Source organism: Euphorbia lathyris, chromosome 1, assembly GCF_963576675.1.
Source record: "Euphorbia lathyris chromosome 1, ddEupLath1.1, whole genome shotgun sequence".
NCBI lineage: Eukaryota > Viridiplantae > Streptophyta > Magnoliopsida > Malpighiales > Euphorbiaceae > Euphorbia > Euphorbia lathyris.
The window spans coordinates 48,563,262-48,587,615 of record NC_088910.1 but is presented as its reverse complement, the minus strand read 5'-3'; the positions used below and the strand labels follow the sequence as shown (position 1 = coordinate 48,587,615).

Genomic DNA, 24,354 nt, shown 5'->3' with positions numbered 1-24,354 from the left:
AGAAGACCGTTTGAATTCAACGGATACATCCGAATTCAAATGATTGAAGGCTCAGAATTCACTATAAAAGGACAAGTTCATCTCTTGGATCCTTTGTCGAAATACAAAAGAGAAAAGCATACATACAAGCACATACAAACAAGAAAAAGCAATCTTACACCAAAATCTTATTTCTGTGTAAAAGTCTAGATTAAATTTGTATTCATCTAAAGTGTTCTTCATCTAGAAAGAACAGATTTGTATCAATTGTAAAAGTTGATAGAGTGGTGCTGAGTACTCGGTTTTAGTACTCAGCGGTAGAGAAAATCTAAGTGTTCGATTATAGCGCTTAGTGAGGTTGAGTTGACGAATAGAGGACGGTACTCTTGCATACTCAAGTGCTTTGTAAACGGTTTGTGCTCTACCTTTAAAGAGCTCAGTATTGGATTGAAAAAGCCCGAAAGGATTCTGGGGACTGGATGTAGGCGGTGAGGCCGAACCAGGATAAGTCTACTGAGTAATTTCTAACTCCTTCTCTCAATATATATATATGTATGTGTTGCCTGCTTAAATTACTCAGGATATAAATTGTATAAGCTGACACTGAGTAATCAGAGTGCTGAGTTGGAAGCTGACCTAAGTGTTAATTCCCAACTCATAAGTAAAACGGTTCTAGTCAGCCTCTGACTAAAACTGTCTTACATCTCACTCGGCTGTGCTGACCAAAGCTGAGTAAAATATTTTAAATAATTAGATTAAGTCAGCCTAATTAAACGAAAAAGTTACATTAGTTCCTAACCCCCCTGGAACTAATTACACGGGACCAACATAAATCACTTGAAAATACTCAATGTAAATGGCACACATGAGTAAATCATCAAACACGCCTGACGAAGAATGACCAAGTTAGCTCGAGGAGATTAATGATGATGGTCAAACAACAGAAAAACATCAATCACAAGTACGTAGGTCAACAAGAAAAAAAACAAATCCTAAGTATGTTAAAGTGATAGTGATCGTCTAAGGTGCAATAAAGGAGCCTACGACATATCAATGAACACACTTAGGTAAAGAGTGGAGAAAGACCATGGAAGAAGAAATATATGCCTTAAAGAAAAATGAGATGTGGGACTTCAAATCCAAAGACGTGTAACCAATTTTTTCTAAATTAGTTTATAAAGTAAAGTAACATTTTGATGGATAAGTTGAAAGATATAAAGCTCGATTGGTGGCTCAAGGATTCTCATAATAATATGGTCTTGACTATGATGAGAAATTTAGTCCAATTGCTAAAATCACCTCAATGTATGTTCTACTAGCACTTATAGCTAGTAAAAACTTAAAGTTGTGATAGATATATGTGAAGAATGACTTCTTACATGGCGAAGTGGATCAAGAATTATATATTGAGAAAACTTAAGGGTTCGAGCAAGCTCAACCTAGATAAGTGTGCAGGCTGAAGAAGGAACTTTATGGATTAAAGCAAGCAGAAAGAGTATAATACAGAAATATAGCACAGTTCTTGATTCAAAGCGGTTACATGATGGCACTGGCTGACTTTTGCTTGTTCGTGAAAGTGTAAGGTGGGAAGTTAACTATATTATTAGTTTATATAAATGATCTTATCATCACATGTGATACCAACTTATCAATATGCTCAAATGAAGTCATTGGGAGAGTTAAACCATTTCTTTGGTCTTGAAGTTGAACTTACGAAGGATGGAATTTTCTTGTGTCAGCATAAGTATACTTAGGATCTATTGGAGAAGTTTGGGATCCTAGACTGCAACACTATTACAACTCCAATATAGCTACATACAAATTTATGCTCCGCTAAAGGAAAGAACTTGGATTGGATGATGCTACAATGTACGGGCAACTTGTTGGTAGTCTAATCTATCACACTCCAACGAGGCTATATATATCATATATACTAAATATCATGACTCGATTTATACAGAATATGAAGAAGCATCATCTACAAGCAATTCGAAGAATTATGTGATATTTCTGAAGTATGATTGATTATGGTGTCTTGTACAAGAAAGGAGGAAAAAGTGAAGTACGTGTGGATATTGTGGTGTTGGACATCACGACACAAGGTGTTCCAATATAGGTTATGTATTTAGCCTTCGATCAGTACTTATATCGCAATGCATCAAAAGACAAAATACAGATTCCTTATTGAGTATCGTAGTATAGAGCAAGAATAATAACAGCTCAAGAATATATCTGAATAATTAAATTTATGAAGGATCTTCATCAATCGGTCTATTAGTCTGAGGTACATTATCATTCATATGATATAAGGTCTTACTTGGAGATATAAAAATGCAACATATGAAAAATGAAGACCAAATTGTTAACATATTTATTAAAGGGTTTAAATGTGTAAAATTCAAAGACTTTCAAATGTAAGTTGAAATGATAAGAAAACTAGAGGTGTTTATGTGGACTAAAAACTTTTTCTAGAGTTTACAAGACAATTCATTTGTCAGTATTGTCAATATATGCTACCATTTTTTGTGCCACCGACATGTTCAAGAATAAATGGAAAGTTATGAAACTTTACATGTCTACAAAAACTATGAGAGAGTGAGCAAATTAAGGGGTGTTTGTTTCACCTTTTCGAATGATCGTTTAACGTTTCGCTCTGAGCTACAGAAAATATCGCGTTTGGTTAGGTTTATATAACCGCAACGTTTATCATTTTTTCTAGAAATTGCAGCATGTTTTTCACGAAAAGCTCCTTTTTGGAGCTTTTTTAATGAACAACTGTTTGTAGTTATTTGATATTGACAAAATTATCCTTCTTATTTTCACGAAATAGGTTTTTTTTATCATTATTTCTATTTCTAGAACATAATTACTGAAAGAATAAGATTTTGTTGTGTTATAATTTTTTTTATTTTTTATTTAAATTATTTTTATTAACTTGTATAATACATTTTTTTAGGGAAAAGTACAAAAATAAACCTTGTGGTTATATCTGTTTTCGATCAGCACCCGTGTGGTTTAAAAGTTTACAAAATGGTATCTTGAGGTTCATTCTGTTAGCAAACACATACCAAATTGATTAACTGTGTTAAAAGTCAAAGAAAAAAGATTTAATTTGGTCCTTATATTTATTTATTTGATAAATTAACACCTCTTATGACAAACAAACCTCAAAAATAAAAATAAAATACAATTACACCATCTCTCTCCTCTCTTCTCTTTTTTTTTTCTTCTTTTTCTCTTTTCTCTCTCATCTTTGTTAATTTCTCCCTAAAATCAATTGAATCAGCAAAACAAACTCTTTCAAATTCTACATTTTATTCAAAAAAAATTTGGAAATATTACACAATCAAAAATATTTTCAAAACCTTCTTCTCTATATATGAGCATCCATTTTAATTTTAATTTCAGAGTTAATATTGACAACATTAAAATCAAAATTATTTCTGTAAAAAACACTATACACTAAAAGATACTCCAATCATTTAAGAACTGGAAACGAAAAAGATTGCACGGGACTAGCCCTTGGAGATCTTGGCATTGCAGGAAGTTGATTACCATGGCTATCATAATATATAACACCTGAAAACTCCGGCGGACGACACTTATCACCCATCATTATTGATTTTTGCCACAAACCATCTTCTCTGAATTCTCCTGATCTCTCCATTTCTATTTCACTACTTACAAATCCATCATCAATTTCCTTGTACGCTTCATTATGAATGGGCTTCTTGCTATTTCCCCCCTCCTCGGCGATGCTAATGGCGGTCTGGTGGTGTTGCAGCTCCTTCCAGCATCGGACTTGTGCGGAGAGCGGCGGTTGTGTTTAGCACATAAAGCCAAGAGCTGAAACTGATAAAAATAGGGCGATTGCCACTGTTGTTGAACCAAAGCCTGCTGTTGATAAAAATAGAGCTGAAACTGAATAATAAAAATACCACCAATTTTTTTTTTTTTTTGAATAAAATGTACAATTTGAAAGGGTTTGTTTTGCTAATTCAATTGATTTTAGAGAGAAATTAACAAAGAGAAGAGAGAAGAGAGAAAAAAATAATAATAAATAAAAGAGATAAGAGAGGAGAGAGATTGTGTAATTGTATTTTATTTTTAATTTTGGGGGTTGTTTGTGATAATTAGATAATAGAGGTGTTAATTTATAAAATAAATAAATGTAAGAACCAAATTAACTCTTTTCCTTTTGACTTTTAACATCATTAGTCAATTTGGTATGTGTTTGCTAACGGAATGAACCTCAAGGTATCATTTTATAAACTTTTAAACCACATGAGTGTCGATCGAAAACCGGTGTAACCATAAGGTTTATTTTTGTATTTTTCTCTTTTTTTTATTTTATAATTTATTTGTTGATTATTTTAAAACATGCCCATATTAGACATTTTAAATACTAACAGGAACAGTTCAATATAATTTTATCAAACACTAATTATTAAACAACTAATTACAAATAGTTAATAGTTTACTACAACCGCAAACAGCGAACAGTAACAGCAATAGCAATAGTTAAACCAAACAGACTCTAAGTGCAAATAAAGAAAATGAAAGAGAAGAAAGAAAGAAGGAAACAAAGAGAGCAATAAGTGTGTTAGCAGTAAATAAGATGCAAATTTCGCCGAAGTTGTAGGTCATCATTTTGTTACATGTGATGAGTATATAAAACAAATCGAGTCCATGTTTCAATTTCATAAAATAAGTTTTATTAAGTTAAATGCTCCACCTGCTTTAACAAAATTGAGGAAAATAAAATGTGAGATAAGTATTTGACCATAAATGGTGACCTAAATAATAAAAGAATTAATAATATAATAAAATATAGAAAAGGTACTAAAAAAATGCATATGGTTTATGCAATTTGCAAACTGAGATTTGTGGTTTAAAAGTTGGCAAATAGAGATTTGTGATATATTTTTTTATAAAATAAAATATTATAATTACAAAGTTAACCAGAGACATTTTTATTTAAAAAAATTATTCTTACATATTGACAAAACACAACCCTCTAAAAATGCCGACGGTTATCGGAAGATCAAAAAAGGATGTCTTCCAATTTTTACTAGAACGACTTAGGAAGAAAATACAGGGCTGGGGAGACAGACTATTATCTCAAGGTGGAAAAGAAATCCTCATCAAGGCAGTCGCACAATCAATCTCCCAATATATGCTTTCATGCTTTATAGTCCCCCACTCTTTCTGCCGAGAAGTTCAAAGCTTGATAGGGAGATTCTGGTGGGAAGGAAGAAATGAGAAGAAGGCAATTCACTGGCTTGCATGGGATGCATTATGTAAGATGAAGAAGGAAGGAGACCTGGGGTTTAAATGGTTCGAATCTTTCAACTTGCCCATGGTGGCCAAACAGGCATGGAAGCTGATTCAGAACCCAGGTACTCTATGTTCTAGACTGTTTAAAGGGAAATATTTTTCCCATATTGATTTCCTTAAAGTAGGTCCTGGATATAGTGATAGCTATGTGTGGAAAGGGCTTATGAAAGCACGCGAGTTAGTCAGTAGAGGATTGTGCTGGAAAATTGGAAATGGGAGGAGTGTGGATATCTAGAAAGCAAATTGGATTCCTCACCTAAATGCAAGGAGACCATTGACTAAGCTTGACGCTGTGCAGTTTGAAACAGTTGATAACTTAATTGATCCAAATACAAGACAATGGAATTATGGTATGCTTCGCTCCGTCTTCAGCCTCGACGAAGCTCTTGCAATCCAGAAATTGCCGCTAAACCACAGACTTCCCCAAGACGGAATTTATTGGCCAGCAGCAAAATCTGGAGCTTTTACTGTTAAATCTGCCTACTTTCTGGCGGAATCGATGCGTCGTGCTGAGGAAGGTCGAGCCACGGGATCAATCTCACACAACACGGAGTGGGATTGGGTATGGAAATTGGAGCTACCATTGAAAACGAAGCATTTCCTATGGCGTGCCATGAGAAATATCCTGCCAACCTACCAGCAGCTTCGAGGAAGAGGAGTCGCGGCATCTGACTGCTGTCCGAGATGCCATGCTGCTGAAGAGACACCTTATCATGCCCTGGTTAAATGTGTTGAAGTTAAACGGTTCTGGAAGGAATTCTTTGGGTTTGATAATAGATGGAAAATACAGCATCAAGACTTGGGGGGCTGGTTGAAGTGGGTAAGGACTTTTATGAAGATAGAGGAAATGGAAAAGATAGGGGGGATAATGTGGCTCATCTGGTTTCGACGAAACCAATTGGTTCACAAGCTTGCGGAAATTACAGCGGAAGAGATGCTGACCCGTGCGGACAGATTCCGTTGTGATTGGCGAGAGGCAAAAATCAGATTGAACCCGCAACAGCTGATACGGGAATTGGATAGAAACGGCAAATGGACGGCTCCTCAACATCCCTTTGTAAAGGTAAATGTGGACACCACATGGTTAAATGAAGTAAATGGAGGAATTGAGGTAATTATCAGAGGCGCAGTAGGAGACGTGCTTGCAGCTGCTACTGTCCCGATCGGTATCTCCCTAAATGTCGAAATGGCGGAATTGCAGGCGGTAATGAAGGGGCTGGAGTTTGCTCGCGAAGGAGGCTGGCAACGGATCATAATCGAGACTGATAATGCTAGTATTGCAGCAACGTTAGAAGGAGGCGGAACGATTACTGGAGCTGACACGATGATTTTGGAGGATGCAAGGCAGTTGATCAGCGGATTCCTGGAAGCTCGGGTCTCCCACGTGAAACAGGACAGTAACGTTGTTTCTCATTCTCTAGCACAGAAAGCCGGATCAACCCCTTTTCCTATTATTTTATCTGAAAATGTCCATGTTGATATCTTAGAACTGTGTCTCAAAAACCAACATTTGTTAACGTAATTATTAATAAAGCTATTCTTTTCATAAAAAAAAAATTAAGAGAAAGGGTTTTTACTAGACATTTTCTAGATCAACTTCTTGGCATGCACTTTCCAAAAACTAAGAATACCAAAATCTACCATTTCAATTCAATTTGTCTATTGTGATTATTATTATTATTATTATTTTACTTCGATTCCTTTCTTACATTTTTTTTCTTAGGTTTTTGGATTAAGAGATTGAAAGATGGTTTTGGACATATTTAGATTTGAAGGTTTTTAGTTTTCCACATAGATGAAGAAGATGAGATATAATGAAATTTATTTTATTTATTTTTTTGGTAAACAATAATGAAATTTATTAATTTTAGACGAATGCAATTTTTATGAGCTGATGGCAAAGAGAAGGAAAATTTAAACTGAGTAAATATGATATGTTAAAAAGGTTAAAATTTGACTAAATTGTTAATGTTGGATCTTAATTGTGTCATTTCTAATTTTAAGGGTATTTTTACACCTTCTCCCTTTTGTTAGATTTTATTTAATTTGTAATTTAATAATAATATAATATAAAATTTAAAAATTTTTATCACAAAATGAAATTTAGAAGCCATGATATAATATGATATATCACAAAATGTAGCATTAAAGTTCATAAGCCATGTTTCAAAAAAAAAAAAGTTCATAAGCCATATACCATATCAAACAAAATGAAACAAGCTATAGTTTTTTTTTTTTTTTTTTTTTTTGTGTGTGATAAATGAAACAAGCTATAGTTACTTATAACAAAGTGTCTACCAAAAAAGTTATACATAAGTATTTTAATCAGTGGACAAAATTTTAGATATCAAATGATCATTTAGTATTGTTTATTAGAAAAAAGTATATATATAAAGAAGGGAAGCCATTTTTCTATTTACTGTTTAACTGTGTTATAAAAAGTAGTTTTTTGGGTTAAACCATCCGGTACTCCGAACCACATTGGCCGACTAATCCGGATTCGGGGCGGGTCCAAAACTTACGGTATTTAAACCCCTCTCAATCGCCGTTATGGGGGATCGATCCTGAGACCGCCCTACCAAGCGCAACCTCATGCTACCACTGCGCCAACCAACAATTGGTTGTTGTAAAAAGTAGTTAGCTCCACGCCAACTTACAATTGAAGTTGAAATAAACTGTAAAAGGAAAAAAGTAAACCAGACATATGCATAGATGACTATGGCATTTCCCTGGATTGAAATGTTGTTCTTTAGTAGGCTTGGATTAATTAAGAATGGTTATTAAGCTCAATTAATGCCGGATAAGCATGGATTAATTATTAACTGTGGTAGTTTTTTTTTTTTTGTTTTTAGATCCTACAAATCGGTAAAGAATGATTTTCATGTGTCATTATGAATTTATCTTTTACTGTTTCCATGCATGGAAATAGGCTCTACTTTTACTAAGCCCACCACTTACGTGTCTTCTCTTTGAAGTTGCCTTGTGATACCATGTTGTTTATGCTTGCTAATTACTAATTAATCTGTTTTGTGTATTGATTAAGTCAATGATATACACAAACACAACTGGATTGAGTTTAAACTTTAACACTGCCCTCATTTACTCCACTCCCACATAGAATGGATCAGGACACTTCATCTGAGCAGGAGACTCCTCCTCCTCCCCCTAAAACCAAACTTGGTGGATGGAGAGCTATAGCATACATTCTTGGTACATATTATATATATACCTTTTTCTAGTTATAATTAATCCCTAATTATGCTTTTAATTGATGCTAATTGTTATATATGTTTATGAAGTGAATGAGACATTTGAGAAGGTAGCATCCATGAGTTTGATAGCCAACATGATTGTTTATCTTCGAACTCATTACAACCTTGGAGGTGTTTTTACTGTCAATGTCACCACTATATGGAGTGGATCCTCCAACATCACATCTCTATTTGGTGCTTTCATTGCTGATACTTTTTTGGGTAAATACCGTACACTTCTCTTTGGGAGCATCTCTTCCCTTTTGGTAAGATCTAATCTAATCTAATGTAACCCCTTCTTTTTTTTTATCTAATTGATTCAACTTTGTTACAACTTTGAATGTATTTTTTACAGGGAATGTTGGGGATGACCCTCACTGTATCTATGCCTTCCTTAACACCACCAAAATGCAAGGATTTAGCCTCTAATTGTCCACAGCCACATAAATGGCAGCTGGCTTTCCTCTTTGTAAGTCTCGGATTTTTATCCATTGGAGCAGGTGGGATTAGACCATGCAATATTGCCTTTGGTGCTGATCAATTTGACACCAGAACACCAAAAATAAGAGCAACTCTTGAGAAGTTTTTCAATTGGTGGTATTTCGCCTTCACAATTGCTCTATTGATAGCTCTTACTGTAGTTGTCTGGGTTCAGACTAATGTCAGCTGGATTCTTGGCTTTGTTATCCCTACACTTTTCCTTGTCATCTCCATTTCCATTTTCCTTATCGGCCGCCATACTTATATCCGAAAAAAGCCTCAGGGTAGCATATTTATTGACATGATCAAGGTGATCGTTGCTTCCTGGAAAAAGCGCCGCCTAACTATTCTACCGAATTATGATCCTCCGTTATATGATCCTCCTATGGATAAAGCAAACTTGCACCTGAAACTTGATCCGACTGACAGGTTTAAATTCATCAATAAGGCGGCTATGATTGCTGATCCTGACGAAGTGGATGCTCAAGGCAAGGCTAAGAACACATGGAGATTATGTAGTTTACAGCAAGTAGAGGAACTAAAATGTTTAGTAGCAATAGCTCCTGTTTGGGTCTCAGGAATCTCCTGTTTCATAGTTATGGATCAGCAGAGTGCATTTGGGATTCTCCAAGCAATTCAGATGAACAGACAAATTGGATCACACTTTGAAGTTCCTCCAGCATGGATGGGACTTACATCAATGATCGCGCTTTCGACATGGATCCTCATTTACGAGATAAGTAGCATACATCTGGCGAAAAGGTCGACAAGAAAGCCTTCAAGGTTGTCGTTCCATCAAAGGATTGGAATTGGGATATTCATGTCAATTCTGTGCATGATAGTTGCTGCAATTGTTGAGAAGGAACGCCGCGGAGCAGCCCTGAAACACGGAACGTTTGTCTCACCAAAATCAGTAGCATGGCTGTTGCCACAGTTCGTCCTGTCAGGATTAGTTGAAGCTTTTGCTGCAATAGCTGTAATGGAATTCTACACAACACAAATGCCAGAGAACATGAGGACTATTGCAGGAGCAGTATTTTTCATAAGCTTGTCGGTTGCGAGTTATATAAGTTCTTTATTGATCAATATCATACATGTGGTCACAAAAAGAAAGGGGGGAGTGCCGTGGTTAGGCGGGCGGGATCTTAACAGGAATAGATTAGACTACTGGTACATTATTGTAGCAGGACTGGCTGTCCTAAACCTCTTGTATTTTACTTTTGTTGCGAGCCGATTTGCGAAGAACCAAATACACAGCTCAACTGCCAAGAATTTGATTGAAGATGAAACAGATGATGAGGAAAGAGGGATGGAAATGCGTAACACAAGGACACAAGTTGAATAGGAGATATCATAGAAGTTTTAACTTTTGTGTGGTATATATATGTAGAATTGATTAAGTAGATAGTTTTTCTGAAGAACTTTTCAAGTGATTCTAGTTGCTGTTCCTTTTCTAATGCTGCAAGACTAAATTTCTGATTCAAATGATTAATCACGTTTTGGAGTTGTTCAAGTTTTGGATCATGTTCATCTAATTACACTGGGAACATATCATGTACTTAACATCTCCAAAAGCATATAGGAACAAAAAAGCTTCAGTGATGTGAGGTGAATTTGTTAAGAATAATTGAAATTACGATAAACGAAAAATAAGCAAACACATAAGAATTGTTTACCTAGTTCGCCACTCAATATGAATGACTACGTCTGAAGTACTACCAAACCAGGATATTTACTATAATGAAAGAGATAGGGATTACAGAGAAAGAGGTGAAGTTGGATCGCTGCAGTTGGGTCTATCGCTTCAGTTGGGCCTATATATATATATTAGTCTCCAAAAGCCCAACAGAATTTCTCATTACAATTTGGTAGAACATCAATCTGCATCCAAATGCTGAAAAACCAAAATAGTCAAAATGAATTTATGTAAATTGTTGGTTGTTAATCCCTATTATAAAAATACTGGCAAGATATATTAATGAACCAACTTCAGTAGACTATTTCAATTATGTTTCTTTTAGATTGTATTTAGACTGTATGGCTACTTAAAGGCCTAGTTTGCTTAATAAAATCATCAAAGTATTTCCAGAAACTACTTTAGAACAATGAATTGGTAGCAGAGCTTTCAAAAAAAAAAGCCTGACCTTGTGTGAGAAAGAAGGAACAAGTGCAAGCAGTGAAAGAGGAGATGGCAGAGGGAAATATGGTTGCTTACCTTTCCCTTGTTATCTAGTGTTTTATTTTTCATGGGTTCTAACTTTTATGTCAAAGTCCAACCAGCTGGTCCTAGTCGTTTTAGGAGTGCATTTAAGGTCATTGTTGCTGCTATTAACAACAGAAAACTCAATTTACCTGAACATCCATGGCTATCCCTTTTCAACTATTTCCCACGTCATTCTATCAATTCCAGGCTTCCTTATACTCATCAATTTAGGTAACTGTCTTTATCAACTCTAGATTTTCGTCTCCTATCCTATCTAATAACTATCTGTCACTTTCAAGTTTTCAATTTAGACACATGGATTAAATGATTTTTGATAGCCTACTAGAGTTTTAAACCAAGAGGCTAAGGTTTTCAATTTCGTCTCCATCTTTATCTATCACTTTCAAGTTTTCAATTTAGACACATGGATGAAATTTATGGGTTGGGGTTTTACATGCTTAAACCCCAAAACATTTTTACAATATGGATAAGGTTTAAATTTGTTCTAACAACATAGTTTTGTTTAGATAGTGACAAAATCAACCTTTAACTATCAAGATAGTATTTCGGCCCAGGCTGGGGTAAAAAAAATGTATAACTCTTCATTTGTTTGGGTGCAATCCGTGCCATGTAGATAAAGATGGAGGGATGGGGCTACATATTTCCGTGCTCTTCAATCCCTACATATTTCCAAGTTCCAGCAGCATCTTACGTCGTATTTTACATGTTTGGACTCACCCTCTCGATTCCTATATATGATCGAATCCTAGTTCCCTCGCTCGAATTGAATCAGAAAAAGGGTGGAATCACAGTCCTGAAAAGGATGGGTGTAGGTAGGGGTGTTAATGAGCTAGGGTGGCTCGCGAACTATTTGAGCTCGGCTCGATCAAAGTTCGGTCAAAGCTCGACTCGAGCTCGCGACCGGCTCGAGACATTAACGAGCCAATACCAAGCTTAGAGAGGTTCGGCTCGAAAGCTCGCGAGCCGGCTCGAATATTGTAATTGAATGTAGTGTATGATTTGTTTTATAAAGTTCAAATTTAGTTTTAAACTATTACACGTTAAAATTAATTCAGAAAATGTGAAAAAAACACTTTTGAATACAGATGAATCGAGCTCGCGAGCTTTTTTCGAGCCGGGCATGTGTGAAGCTCGATTTGAGCCTAAAAATTTCAGGCTCGCGAGTTTTCGAGCTCGAGCCGAATCTGACTCGAGCTCGAGCCGAGCCTGAAATTTCAAGGCTCGTCGAGTTTCGAGCCGAGCCGATCTCGAGTAAAAATTTAATCGAGCCGAGCCGAGCCTGGCAGGGTTCGGTCTCGGCTCGTTAACACCACGGTTCTTGCAAAAATCCAATAGGAACTTATTCGAAAAGGACGAGCAATTTCAACAGTATCCGCATTTTGGCTAGTGCCTCAGCTGACACTAATGGGAATATCAGAGGCATTTACTGTTGTAGCTCAATCAAAATTTTACTAGGAACAATTTCCAGAGAATTTGAAGATGATGTAGATTAAGTCGATGAGGATGGTTTTAGTCTTAAACCGCCAAAGAACATAATTTTCTCAAGCGTAGCTTGAAGGTTCGATTAACCCAAAGGAATAGCTCCTTGCTCCAATGAAGGCTTGTATTTCAAATAATATCAAAGTTGTGTCTCATTACAAAAGAGGAAGCTTTTATACCTTCCCCAATTTAAATAATAAAAGACCATGCTAGGGTTTCATGGATAGTTTTAACCACTAGGGGTAAAATAGGGGTAGGGAGAATTAATGGTAATTCAGTAAATAAAAGGGTAGTGGCAAAATAGTAATTAGGAGGTGGCAGATATTGTTCCTTGCAGGAAGAACTTGGGGAGAAAGTATTCCTCGGCCAGGCACGCTCCCCGTATCCTTCCTCACGCTCCGCGTGAGTGCGCTCCTGGACTTGGTACTTCTCGTTGGCTCACTTCACGCTCCGCGTCCTTGGGGGCACGCTCCGCATAACTGGCCTCCTGGATCTTACTTGTTTCGAAGGCCCGATCCACGCTCTGCGTATTTGGGGATATGCTCTGCGTGGATGACCTCTTAGACTCTCTTCCCGGTTTGAGGCTCTTCACGCCACGCGTGACGGCATCCATGCTCCGCGTGTTCTGCTAGTTGCTTTCTTCCTCCTTGGGTGGTTCTCCATGGTCCTCACTAGCTTTGGCACTACACTCTACGTCCTTTTGTTTCGGGGCCGCTGTTACAGGATGGATGCCCTCATCATTTTTGAAAGAGTTGGACTCCACCTCGGGTGCCTTGGTTGGCAACGTTCTCTCCGGCTTCCCCAATCTCAAATCCTGCACATTAAAAGAAGGTGACATTGTCCCAAGCCAATTAGGAAGGGTTATTTGATAAGCATTGGGCATTAATTTTCTTGGCCACTCTATAGGGGCCATACTTCCTCGGTCTCAACTTGCTACTCGGTGTATGCACAAGTCGTTCCTTCCCCAAATATACCATCACCTCATCCCCAACCTCAAACTGAACATCTCTCTGGTGCTCATCAACCTTGGCCTTGATCTTGTTATTTTTCTCCTCGATGCTATGCCGAACTTCTTGATGCATCCGATGATAATCATTTGCCAAATTTTGGGCTGCTACACTCCTCTTCTCCCCCTTTGGAATCTCTCCCAAATCAAGTGAATGGTTAGGTGTCTTGGTGTACACGACTTCGAAAGGGGCCTTCCCGGTAGTAGAACTCACTGCGGAATTGTAAGCAAACTCGGCTTGCGCAATCACATAATCCCACATCTTCGGTTTGTCCCGGCACTTGCTCCTCAATAGATTCCCCAAAGTCCGGTTAACCGCTTCAGTTTGCCCATCCGTCTGTGGGTGAGTCATGGTGCTAAACTTCAAAGGGGTACCAAGGATAGCCCAAAGAGTTCGCCAAAAATGGCTAACAAACTTCGTATCTCTATCCAACACTATGCTCTTCGGTACCCCATGTAGTCTCACTACTTCACGAAAGAAAAGCTTAGCAATAGCGGTGGCGTCATTGGTCCTGCGACACGGGATGAAATGGGCCATTTTAGAAAATCTGTCCACCACCACAAATATGGGATCCATACCACATTGGGTCATTGGTAGTCCCAACACGAAGTCCATCGAAAGGTCTTCCCAAATGGTTTCCGAAATCGCGAGGTGCATACGTAACCCGACATTAGTAGCGTGTCCCTTGGAAGTTTGACGATTCTCACATCTCTCTACAATATAAGCCATGTCCCTCCTCAATTTGGGCCAATAATAACGGGAGCTAACCGCTTCAAACGTCTTGTCTCTACCAAAATGGCCTCCCAAAACTCCTCCATGTAGCTCCCGGATCACTCTCTCCCGTATGGACGTACCCGGAAGACACAATTGGCTATCCCTCATGAGGAACCCATCAACCAACTGATACTCGCCTCCCTTGGTGCCATTTCTACACTTCTCCCACTCATTTCCAAAGTCTGGATCATCATAGTACTCCCCTTTGATATGCTCAAAATCCACTAACTCCAAGGCTACTGTTTTGAGGAGTGCTACTCTTCGACTCAAGGCATCTGCCACCTTATTTTGTTGACCCGCTTTGTGGAGAAGCTTATAAGGGAACTTGTCCACTAAGGCGGACCGTCTAGCATGCATAGAGCTCCGGATTTGCTTTTGACTTCCTAAGTATTTGAGGGCTTAGTGGTCGGTGTACAACATGAACTCCTTTTCAATGAGATAATGCTCCCACGTCTTGAGAGCCCGCACTACCACATAAAACTCTTTGTCATAGGTGGCCCACTTTTATCGTGACTCACACAACTTCTCACTGAAGTATGCAATGGGTTGTCTCTCTTGCATCAATACTCCCCCAACTCATACTCCACTTGCATCACATTCAACCTCGAAGAGCTTGTCAAAATCTGGAAATGCTAAGACCGGAGCCGTACTTAACTTTTCCTTAATCAATGCAAAACTGCTCTCTTGCTCATCTTCCCACTTGAAACCTCTCCCCTTCTTCAAGCACTCGGTCATAGGAGCGACAATGGCGCTGAAATTCTGGATGAATCACCTATAAAAGGTGGCTAACCCATGGAAGCTTCTAATGTCCCCAACAGTCTTCGGAGTCGACCACTCCCGAATAGGTCTAGCCTTTTTTTCATCAACCCGGATTCCGTTCCCGCTCACCACATACCCAATGAACACTAAGCTCTCCATCACAAAATCGCACTTCTTCGTGTTAGCAAAGAGTTGATTCTTTCGGAGTAATACCAATACGGCTCTCAAATGCCCCACATGCTCCTCCAACGTCTTACTATGGATGAGGATGTCATCAAAGTAGACCACTACGAACTTCCCAATCACTGGTCGAAGGACTTAGTTCATCAATCTCATAAAAGTGCTCGGTGCATTGGTCATCCCAAACGGTATTACTAACCACTCATACAACCCCTCACGCGTCTTACACATCGCCTTCCACTCATCTCCTGCCTTAATTCGGATTTGGTGGTATCCACTCCTCAAATCAATCTTCGAAAAGACCTTGGACCCACTCAATTGGTCAAGCATCATCAAGTCGGGGAATTAGGAACTTGTACCGTATGGTGATCATGTTGATGGCTCGGCTATCCAGACACATCCTCCACGACCCATCTTTCTTAGGTGTCAATAAGGTCGGAACCGCACAAGGGCTCATACTCTCTCTCACATAACCCCTCTTGATTAACTCCTCCACCTTCTCCTTCATAATCTCACTCTCCTTGGGACTCATTCGATAATGAGGGAGACTAGGCAAACTAGCTCCCGACACAAGGTCAATATGGTGTTGAATGTCCCTTAGAGGTGGTAACCCATATGGTAGCTCTTCTGGAAACACATTTCGAAATTCATTAAGCAATATCCCCACATCCTCCGGAACCTCTCCTTCTTCACTTCCTACCCCATCCGATGGCATACTAGATTTCACCATCACTACATAGGCCATTTGACTTTCCTCACACTCGTTGATGAACGCCTTGTGAGTTGGGCAAACGATCATGGTAGATTTTCCCTTGGCCTTAGTTTCCCCCACAATAGGGGTGAGTACATATCAAACCCCATCCTTCAAAAACTAATAGGTGTTCCTCCTTCCGGCATGAGTCGCATCCCTATCAAATTGCCAAGAGCGCCCCAATAGTAGGTGGCAAGCATCCATCTCCACAATGTCACAATAAATCTTATATCAGTACTCTCCAATCTCAAGAGGTACCCGACACCTTTGGGTGACTTTCATCTCTCCCACACTCTTGATCCACCACACACTATATGGACTAGGGTATGCCTCAATAATCAACCCAAACCTCTTGGCCACAGTGTCACTAATGATGTTCTCTTCATCGGGTCCGAAATAGTCAGTGCCTTGATCTGCCTTTACTTTACTTGAGACCAAAAGTCTCCTCACTACATGTACGGCTCAGCCCCTATCATAGTCTCCATCCTCCTCATCATCGATCGGGTCATAACATACATCCCCATCATCCTCATAGTCTTCTTCATCATCATACCGCTCTACCATGTTAGCACTCCTTCTCTTAGGGCATTCGTTGGAGCAATGACCCGGTTCGTTGCATCGAAAACACTTAAATGGAGCCGGTCTCGCATAAGGGTTGTTGCCCCTAGGAGGTTATGCCTCCTTGAAAGGCCTTACATCCCCACTAGGTGCCTTACCCGCACTAGGAGCCTTGAGGTCACTCGAGTTATCGACTCCCTTGCCCTTGTCAATTCCCTTGGAAGCTCCTCTTCCCCCATACAAATTCTCAACTTCGGTTCTCCTATACCCATCACGTCCCCTCAAACTCAATTGGGACCTGAATCACCATTTGCATTCCAATTCGATCTTGAATGTTGTATCTTAGCCCCTCAAGATACATTGAATTCTTTTGGCTTTCGGTTTCAGACAAGTTAGCCCTTGTCAAAAGCCGTAAGAACTCCGAGGTGTACTCATGCACACTCCTCGACCCTTGAGAGCAATTCCGATAGGAGCTATAGATGTATTGCTCGTAGTCGGGTGGTAGAAACTGCTCCCTCAACATCAACTTCATCCTAAGCCAAGATCTAATCGGCTCCCTTCCTCCTCCTCTTCTCCCCTCCTTCACGTTATCCCACCAAACCGAGGCTCCCCCTTTCGACCGATAGGCCATTAATCGAACCTTCCGATCTTCCGGTATACCCGTATAATCAAAGAACCTCTCCACCTCAAGCAACCAATCAAGAAACCCTTCTATGTCAAACTCTCCTCCAAACGAAGGTAAGTCGACTTTCAATTTGAAAGCCCCATCCCTCTCAAAATTTCCTCCATACCCCATTCGCCATTCGGCTCATCTCTAAACCCGCCTCTTTCATTACCTCGACCCCCATACAGATTGTTCAAACCAAAATTACCCCTTCCGTGACCACCTACATCATCATTATGCAAAATATCCAAATTCCCAACACGCACATGCATGGGACCAACAACATCATTCACATTCATATCATGCATAGGTCTATCATTCAAAGCATTATCATCAATTCGAATCCACATATTCCTAGCAATCCTAGGCATCTCAAAATCATCGAACAAATTGTCGTCACTGTCACTATCAGAATTTCTAATGATAACGGTGTTAGGGCGTCTTACCTCATGAACCTGAGGGTCAACTGGTTGTGGTGCATAGTTCCGTCTAGGTGGTGGTGTGGGTTGTCGGTCGGGCTGAAGACGGTTTGGCTCTTCTTACCGCCGGTGAGGTTCTCCAGCTATGAGACCTTGAGTGTTTCGGCCTTCAAGTTTGAGCCCTTCAATGGCGAGGAGGATTTCCCAGGTGCTCGATTGATGCTTCTCATCCAACTCCCGTAGAGAATCCGTCAACTGCTTCACGGTGTCGTCTAGCAACTCAAATCATTGTTCATGGGATCCGGTTGCTTCGTTTGAGATACGTGGTTGAACCATTTCCGAGAAGAAGTCTCCGGGAAGAAAAACGACTCGGCTTTGATACCAACTGATGTAGATTAAGTCGATGAGGACAGTTTTAGTCTTAAACCGCCAAAGAACACAATCTTCTCAAGCATAACTTGAAGGTTGGATTAACCCAAAGGAATAGCCCCTTGCTCCAATGGAGGCTTGTATTTCAAATAATATCAAATTTGTGTCTCATTACAAAAGAGGAAGCTTTTATACCTTCCCCAATTTAAATAACAAAAGACTAAAAGACCATGCTAGGGTTTCATGGATAGTTTTAACCACTAGTGGTAAAATAGGGGTAGGAAGGATTAATGGCAATTCAGTAAATAAAAGGGTAGTGGTAAAACAGTAATTAGGAGGTGGCAGATATTGTTCCTTGCAGGAAGAACTTTGGGAGGAAGTATTCCTCGGCTAGACACGCTTCGCATATCCTTCCTCACGCTCCGCGTGAGTGCGCTCCTAGACTTGGTGCTTCTCGTTGGCTCACTTCACGCTCCGCGTCCTTGGGGGCACGCTCCGCGTAATTGACCTCCTGGATCTTACTTGTTTCGAAGGCTCGATCCACGCTCCGTGTATTTGGGGATACACTCTGCGTGGATGACCTTCTGGACTCTCTTCCGCACTACAAAAAAAGAGGCTTTTAATGAGAAGAAAAATTATCATTAGAAGTCCAAATATTCTCACGAAAGAGTTTTTAATGAGAATTATTACTCTCATGGCTCCCTTCATTACAAGGGTCCCTTACTAAAAGTAATTATGAGAATAAAATACATTCTCATTATCACCATATATAATGAGATTAATTCGCCTCATTAGAATTTTTTATAATAATAAAATCTCTTCTCATTAAATTGTTTATAATAATTTGAAATATTCTCATTAATTTTTTATATAATAATTAAAAATCTTCTCATTAAATCTTTTATAATGATTCAAAAACCCCTCATTAAAGATTTTATCATGATAAAAAAAATATTTACATTATATAATAATATTCTGGTTATTAATTATTCCAGATAGCTGAATTTTGACATAACCTTTTCCTACGAGAATAAGAAAGAAAACAGAAAATGCACCCATGCATAATTAGTTTTGAACATAGACAGAGCCAGTTTAGGAAATCTTTCTCGCATCAACTCCTCAAAAATAAGTTGGTCCACCTAGACTTCACAATGGTGTGTGATATGTGCAATTTGTCATATCAACCTCATTTCCTCATAATTGGAAATGATATGCGCAATTTGTCATAGCAACCTCAACTCTACTAGTCTAAAAATATCATTATATCAACCTCATTTCCTCACAATGGTATGTGATATGTGCAATTTGTCATAGAAAACTCAACTGTGACAAGACAACTTCTTTAAGGACATACAAACTTCCTCTTCAGAGGAACTGCATCTGACAAATCTGGTGACTTACTTAGTAGGAGAAATGCATATTCCATCTTCAAAAGCTGCAACTACTATTACCAACTTCATGGGTACTCTCAACCTCCTTGGCCTCCTTGCAGGTTTCTTGGCAGATGCTAAATTGGGTTGCTATTTCACAATTGAATTTTTGCATCTGTAACTGCTTTGGTAAGCTCTCATCTTATACTATCACTAGCTTGAGACCTTCTGTGTGTGATGACTACAGGAAACAACATCATCAGTGTATCGAGGAAAACGGTAAAAAAGATAGACTGACAGACTCCAAGAAGGATGTTACGACATTAAAAATTGTAAAAACTTGACAGGGAGATACAGTAAAAAAGACAGATAAATCTTAAAAGAGACAGATGTAGAAGCACGTTAACATTTGTGGACTGGTATACCAATCTAGAACTTATTACCAGTTCTGTAACAGAGCAGGACAGAACAGGGCATGTTCTGTTACAGAACTGCTCCAGGTCCGTAACAGGATAGGCCCTGTTCCTGTTACAGAACTGGTCCAGTTTTGTTATAGAACTAGTCCAGTTCTATAAACAGAATTGGTCCTATTTTAACATGATAGAGCATTTGGTAAAACTTCATGAGCATCTACATACATAAAAGCAACAAAGATTTCAATCCATTTCCACTGCAAATCATCCCAAGTACTTCTGAACAATTTAACTATGGGATCTCTGGAAAAAACGATGCAAACATATGGCACAAAAGCCATTATAAGTTCCAATGTTCTGTCCAACCAAAAGAAATTTTTAGCATAAATAGATGCACAGAAACTAAGTTTGTGCATGCAATTAAAACCACAAATGCCTTCCACCACAGTGATCAATCCAGATTTGTGAAACCACGTCTTACATGACATCTATAAAGAGTCATTTTTGTATAGCCACATTCTCATATGGAAAAAGTAAACCATAGACATCATGAAGTCCTATGCTGAGGAGCAGAACCAACTTTCACAAGGAAGGTGGAAATTTTTAATAATGTTTTCAATATTCAGGCCCAGAAACCTATCTAAACAATGTTACCAGATTTTTTATACCCCAAAAGGAATTGAGAGTAATATGTCAAGTAATCTTTAAGCATTTTAAATTATTTTCTGGAATAATGAGAATGCATTAAACTAAGAATCAGAAAATAGCCTAAAGTACTTAGCACAAAACTTACCACTGATATCGTCTACTACACTAACGAATGAAGGGTGCAGCAGCACAGCCGCTTGGATGAACTCGCATTTTGCTAGTTGAACCACTATCTTGGCTGTGAATAATCACAAGGCATTAATTAAACCCAAAAAAATCATGATTCATGATGATTTATAACTAATATGTAAAGTTAATTTTCTTGTAAGCAAATTAAATTGACTTTCATGAAACAAATAACTATAATAATAATAAGAAATTGAAAATGGTACCTAATTGATTTGTGTAAGAAAGCTTGGCATTGATAGAATCACGAGAATGGTACCTAATCAGCACTCTCGTCTTATCCCGTCAACATCTGTTGATATCTCCTACAACCAGCTAGAGGGCCCTATTCCTGAAAGCAAGGCCTTCTGAGAGGCTGGATTTGAATCAAACGAGTAACATCAAACTTCTAGTTGTAATCATTGTAATCTCCTTAACCAGCTTGTTATTTCTCATATGTCTTGCATCAGTATTTTATACTTTACAATGAAAAGGTAGAGTGGCAGACATACTAAGGGAAACAAGAAAAACGATGATTTATTTGCAATATGGAGCTATGATGGTAAAATGGTGTATGAAGAGATTGTTAAAGCAACAGCTGGTTCGTTGCAATGAATACAGATGAAGCAAAAGCTTGTTCGGTGCAATGAATACAGATGAAGGAGTATGGAAACCACCACATATACCAAGAAGACTATTTAGAGTTCCCCTAATAAGAGCTAACCATTTTTTGGCTGGGCCATTATGTTCTGTGCTCAAGACATTGCCACCATTTAGAGGGACAATTTCTTGAAACCTGAAGTCAATAACATCAATTGAAATTAACTTATCATTACCAAACAACTAATGGCTAAGAAGCATGTTAAAACATGAAAATTATAAACAGGAAAAGCAACACATGGAAGGAAAAAACTGTCATAGTGCTAATAAATATATGAACACTAAAATGACACTAGAAAAGTAGTGTATACATATAATATGAAAAGAGAAGCATGCACCTAGCACTTATTAAATTCTTCAATGCAGTTTGCGAATTCCATATCTCATCATCATTTTCTTTATATTATTTTATCATTTTTTTTCATTTAACAAAACCACACTAATACTACAATAGTCGACTACTTATTCATCCTGTTTAACATGTGAAATTCTACAGAACTTGACACATCAACATTCCACAACTTGCAAGGCTTAAAACCCATAGTACACTGCCAAACTCTCAATGCATAAATGTCCTACTCCACTTTGAACAAAATATAATAACAGTAGAAACTTGGCTTGGAAATGTTACAACTTATTTTCATTCATCAATTTTCGGGAATAGCTACATCAAGATATCAAATCAAAGATTCTAAAAGAAATTACATACATGGGTGCAAGTATAGATTCATGTTTGTTATGTGTACACTAACTACACAGATAGAGGGAGTCGAAAGTGAAGGCTTCAAAGTTTTCGTATCCATAATCTCGCTAGCTAGCGTATATCCTCATTTTCCTCATCTCACCATTGATCCAATCTTACTCCACTTAAGTGCGAAATTGACATGATCTGGTACCGTTTTAAAGAAAAGTTGGAAATTTTTCACAAATATGTAAGAGAAAACAAGAAAAGAAAATAGAGTTGATACAGACACTGCAAAAGAATCCAGTAGTTCTAGATTCATAATGATGAACACTTAGATAAACATGAAGAAAAAATAGGGAACATTTGTCACTCATTTTGTGATATCTAACTTGATCTAGTCCATACCCAAAAAATCAATTCATAGTGGCAACCAAATAGAACCCCATTACTTTGTTCATTCACAATACCACACACCATCCTCAATCAAAACCCAAAGAAAATCAATCATACCCACATAAAAGAAACCAAATCCTAAGTTCTCAAAATTAATAGAAAATCATAAACGTACCTATAGAACGAGATAAACCATGAAAAGTAGAGTTGACAGAAATCCATGAAGAGGTGAAATATTTCAAAGAGAGTTTCTAATTACAGGTTCCTTGAATTTCAAAAAGAGCTTCTAATTTCCAACTATCATCACCCAAAACCGCAGAGGCCTTCTCAGGACATTTTTGGTGTTTGAAGACAAAATCATCGAAAGAGTCCAAATCAAAAGCAAGGGGAGATTGATTAAAAAAAGAGGGGAAATCTTGAAATGGAGACTCCCTTCAAGTTTATGTAACCCCAAAATCATGTTTGTGTATATCCTTTCAAATCAAAATGAGACAATTGGAAGCTCCTTGGTCTTGTGTGGTTACAGTAATGAAGAAAAGTACCACATTGGTACTAGTCTCCAACTAAGTAAGCCTGAACAAGCAAACTATTAAACGCTAGCATAGTAGAACATACACGGACTCTTCAAACGATTCTACCATCTATCAGTAACATTTTCTAGAAATCACAGTAGCAATACAAAACATTACAAGGAAAAATCTCAAAGAAAATTGCGTTGAAAAAGTATAGCCACCAAAACTTCAATATTGACATGGTGATTCAGGGCAGTAAAATATATGAATCAGATAATATCAAAATTAAGAAAAAGATAATGATGAAAGTTGAAGAGAAGCTTACTAGTTGCTGAGTCGCATAGACTTCTTGTTGATTTAGGTCAGATAAAACTGGAGATTCTGGCTTTCTCGGTCAGAGAAAATTGCTCGGCGATTCAGGTTCGAGGATACGATTACTGATTTAGGTCGTTCTGAATTGAGGTCGCACAAGATATGAATTGAGGTGTGGAGGTGTTAGGTCGTAGAAGCCGTGGAGGTGTTAGGTCGCAGAAGCCCTGGGTATCTCGCTCGTCTTTAGAATGAATTTAGAATTAGGAATTTGAGTTTTTGTTTGAGCGCTAAGATTTTGGGTAAAAAATTTGGGGGGATTGATTGGCGGTAAGTCAAAATTTTGGATACTAAAACAGTGAGAATATAATATACTATTACTCTAATAGTTAAATAAAACAGTGAGGATAATAAAAAAATCAAATCTAATAAATTGATAACAAATATGTATTAATGAGAATAATATGAAAATAAATTTAATCAATAAATTGTTTTGTGATTATTAATAAAATATATAATTTATTCTCATTAAAGTTATTAAAATTATGTTTTTAATGAGAATTTTTTTTATTCTCATTAACTTTTTGTCATTAATGTCCATTTTTCTTGTAGTGACGGCATCCACGCTCCGCGTGTTCTGCTGGTTATCTTTATGCCAAGAATGACGTTCGCTTCTCCTAGATCTTTCATGTTAAAGTTTTCACAGAACATTGACTTAACATCATTCACAACATGAATATTAGATCCAAAAATAAGCAAGTCATCAACATATAAGCAAATAATAGTGCAAAGACCATTTTCATATTTATAGTAGATACACTTATCACTTTCATTCACCTTAAAGTCATTTGAAATAATCAAGTTATCAAACTTTGCATGCCATTGCTTAGGTGCTTGTTTTAGCCCATATAAAGACTTGTCTAACTTACATACCTTATGGGCTTGACCAAAGACTACAAAGCCCTCAG

At 37.9% G+C, this 24,354-nt stretch overlaps 1 protein-coding gene and 1 long non-coding RNA gene across 3 annotated transcripts; one reads left to right on the top strand and one right to left on the bottom strand.

Annotated features, from left to right (window-relative positions):
• Nucleotides 1-8,435: 8,435 nt before the first annotated feature.
• LOC136218055 (protein NRT1/ PTR FAMILY 2.8) lies at nt 8,436-10,392 on the top strand. Its single transcript, XM_066004792.1, has 3 exons — nt 8,436-8,526; nt 8,616-8,833; nt 8,923-10,392. Exons 1-3 carry the CDS (start codon nt 8,436-8,438, stop codon nt 10,390-10,392), a joined length of 1,779 nt encoding a protein of 592 aa, XP_065860864.1.
• Nucleotides 10,393-18,217: 7,825 nt separating this feature from the next.
• On the bottom strand, nt 18,218-23,637 carry LOC136231807 (uncharacterized). 2 transcript variants are annotated; one of them, XR_010690118.1, is made up of 5 exons: nt 23,403-23,637; nt 21,055-21,623; nt 20,808-20,900; nt 19,633-19,842; nt 18,218-18,832 (listed from the first exon to the last, which is right to left on the bottom strand). It is a non-coding gene; the product is annotated as an uncharacterized lncRNA (long non-coding RNA). The 2 variants fall into 2 exon arrangements; XR_010690117.1 differs by lacking the exon at nt 18,218-18,832 and having other exon boundaries at nt 19,213-19,842.
• Nucleotides 23,638-24,354: the final 717 nt, after the last annotated feature.

Coding starts and splice junctions, on each gene's coding strand:
- LOC136218055 (XM_066004792.1), top strand. CDS start 8,436: ATGGATCAGGACACTTCATCTGAGCAGGAGACTCCTCCTCCTCCCCCT. Junction 8,527..8,615: donor AGCTATAGCATACATTCTTG/GTACATATTATA, acceptor ATGTTTATGAAG/TGAATGAGACATTTGAGAAG. Junction 8,834..8,922: donor GGAGCATCTCTTCCCTTTTG/GTAAGATCTAAT, acceptor TATTTTTTACAG/GGAATGTTGGGGATGACCCT.